This window comes from Eptatretus burgeri, chromosome 5 (assembly GCF_056783735.1).
Source record: "Eptatretus burgeri isolate ZD-2024b chromosome 5, Ebu_testis_v1, whole genome shotgun sequence".
Taxonomy (NCBI): Eukaryota; Metazoa; Chordata; class Myxini; order Myxiniformes; family Myxinidae; genus Eptatretus; species Eptatretus burgeri.
The window spans coordinates 2,366,191-2,368,690 of NC_140965.1; the positions used below are offsets into that span (position 1 = coordinate 2,366,191).

The 2,500-nt window shown below is 40.0% G+C and overlaps 1 protein-coding gene and 1 long non-coding RNA gene across 8 annotated transcripts in view; one reads left to right on the forward strand and one right to left on the reverse strand.

Annotated features, from left to right (window-relative positions):
• LOC147025702 (uncharacterized) overlaps nt 1-151 on the reverse strand; it is a 3,679-nt gene extending 3,528 nt beyond the window's left edge. The window contains exon 1 of the long non-coding RNA XR_015057980.1: nt 1-151. This exon is cut by the window's left edge and continues 7 nt beyond it. This is a non-coding gene — a long non-coding RNA (uncharacterized LOC147025702).
• LOC147025699 (xanthine dehydrogenase/oxidase-like) overlaps nt 1-2,500 on the forward strand; it is a 359,829-nt gene that overhangs the window by 275,191 nt on the left and 82,138 nt on the right. For all 7 annotated transcript variants that reach the window (XM_085880375.1, XM_085880376.1, XM_085880374.1 and 4 more), the window contains 2 exons: nt 1,356-1,489; nt 1,903-1,990. In XM_085880375.1, the coding sequence (XP_085736501.1) occupies nt 1,356-1,489; nt 1,903-1,990 (222 nt within the window). The remainder of the gene's footprint in view (nt 1-1,355; nt 1,490-1,902; nt 1,991-2,500) is intronic.

Sequence of the window (2,500 nt, forward strand, 5' to 3'; positions counted from 1 at the left end):
GTGATGGTTCATTATATTCTTCATCAGAGGAAAGATTGAAATAAAGAAAGTTGTCGTTCATCCCCGTTGGGTCAAAATGTTTCAAGTTTGAGAAGCGTGGCTTTTTATAATGTAAAAAGTATTTTGAGAAAGTGAAACAGTCTGACAGTATTTCTGGAAAATACTTGGTGCAGTTGAAAAACAGGAAAGAGAACAATGGGGTAAGTCTGGGGAAATATCCAAGTTGGTAAGGCTGTCATTTCCCCGAAAGGAGGTGCTTAGACAAGAGCATTTAGTGAGGTTTGTCATTTCATCTCTGCTCAACAAAGACGCTTTAACCAAGAACCAAGGTCCGCTATACTCGATGGTGATGAGTGTTATAAGAAAATCGGTTATTGTGCTATATATCGTGCTATATATAGCACTATAAAAATTGTGCTATATATCGGTTTAGTCCCATCCCTCAACAGTGAAGAATCACTTTATAAATTCCAGGAGCTGGATCTGGATTCGGATCTTCACAGAAATCTAATCAATATGTCCTTGTCAGGCACCCAACCTGTCCACCAAATTTCTTCCGAATCCGTCCATAACTTTTTGAGCGATCCTGCTCACAGACAGACAAACAGGCAGACATGCAGACAAATAGGGGTAAAAACATAACCTCTGTCCATCTTTGGTGGTGGAGTTATCACATGAAGAACTTTATTCATGCAGAAACAGTGCTATTTCCTTAATAGAAGCGTTTTGACAGAAAAGCTCCTCGTGAGCATGTTTTGCAGGGTTTCTTTTCTTTCAAATCACGATTACATTGCAGAAACACATTTGTTTTATTAAACAATGTGTAATTTCACTTGTACTAAGCAAAACATCACTTGTATTACACGAGGTAACCTTATCAATAGTGAGGCTATGAGTTGAATGGGGTCATTGGATGAAGCTGCTCAAATTTGCAACAAAGGAGAGGACAGCATGTTGGGATGATCATATAATTTAACACTGACCTGATCAAACCTGAGGGAAACACAACTCTGCAAACTCTTGGTGTCAATGCTGTAGACACAAAGGTTGACTGTTGTCAACTTTAGCACCCTAAATATTCCATATTCTGTTTTTGTTTAAGTGCGCAATATTACTGTTTGCTTAATATACACTATGTTATGGTGTTGATGGATGACTTCCTTTACAATAACAACGGATTATTATAATTATGCTCAAGCTGTCATGTCGAGAAGTCATTTCCATTGAAATACTCTGTTGCGACCGGTATTGTGGGAAGGGTGGTAATCGAGTCTGGATTTTGGAAGTTACAAGTTCTGGCTGGAACACTCACCACTTAATTTTTATCTTCCTTTCTTCACACCATTCCTTGACAGCGTGCAGTGGCAAGTGTTCTTGGGATCCCTTGTAACCATGTGAACTGCACAGTGAAACGACTTGGTGGAGGATTTGGTGGGAAGGATACAAAGAATACAATTGTGACCACAGCCACTGCTGTCGCTGCTAAAAAGTGTGGAGGGTTTGGGGAATTCTTATGTAAATTATAAGGAAATGTATAGAGAATGAACAAACCAACCTATGTTGAAAGAAATGCTGAGAAAATAAGGCAGAAAATAAAGGAAAAAAATAAAAGACCTGAAATGAACACACATACACATACATATGCACACACATTGCTTGTGCAGGCATTTCACAAGCAGATATTGTTCGGTGCCTCATCTGTTCAGATATAATGCACAAAGAATGAGTGAACAGTACGAGTCCTTTATTTATGCACAGTCCAAATTCAGCCCCTCTTCCAAGCTGAGAGAAGGCTACGGAATCGGGATGGAGCTTATAAAAAAAAATTCTGAGACTGCATTGAAAAAGTTTATTAATTGAGAGACTGTGACAAAAAATGATGATAAATCTTTATATTTTCAGACTTGGCTGTCCAGTCCGCTGTGAACTGGACAGGGATGTGGATATGGTCGTCACTGGAGGCCGCCACCCGTTTCTGGCCAAATACAAGGTATAGTCTACCAGTTGTTTACAATGTGGAATGAAAATCAACTTCAGATAGGGGTGATGATAATTAGTCCATGGGCCAGGCATATATCGGTACCATCTGAGGAAACCAAACTTTAGGGCTACTGAATTATTGGTAGGGACTATATGATTATTTAAATATGTGATAACCGTTCCAGAAGAGCAGCTTTGTGTATGTAATTTGCATTTTTACCATTTTACCATTCTGAGATATTGACGTTTTGGGGGAAAATAAAAAAAAAAAAATTAAAAAAACGAAGGACCACTGGGAGGAAGTGGCAGAGCTGAAGTCCACGCAGGAGGAAGCAGACACCCGAATGCTTCTGCATGCTCTGTATGCAGCAGAGGCTGGGTACAAGACTGTGGTGATCACTGCCGAAGATACAGATGTCCTCGTGCTGTGTCTTTCCTTCAATAAGGACATCCCATGCCCCGTGTATCGGAAGTGTGGTACGCAAACCCGCACATGGTTCCTAGACATTGACAAGCTTGC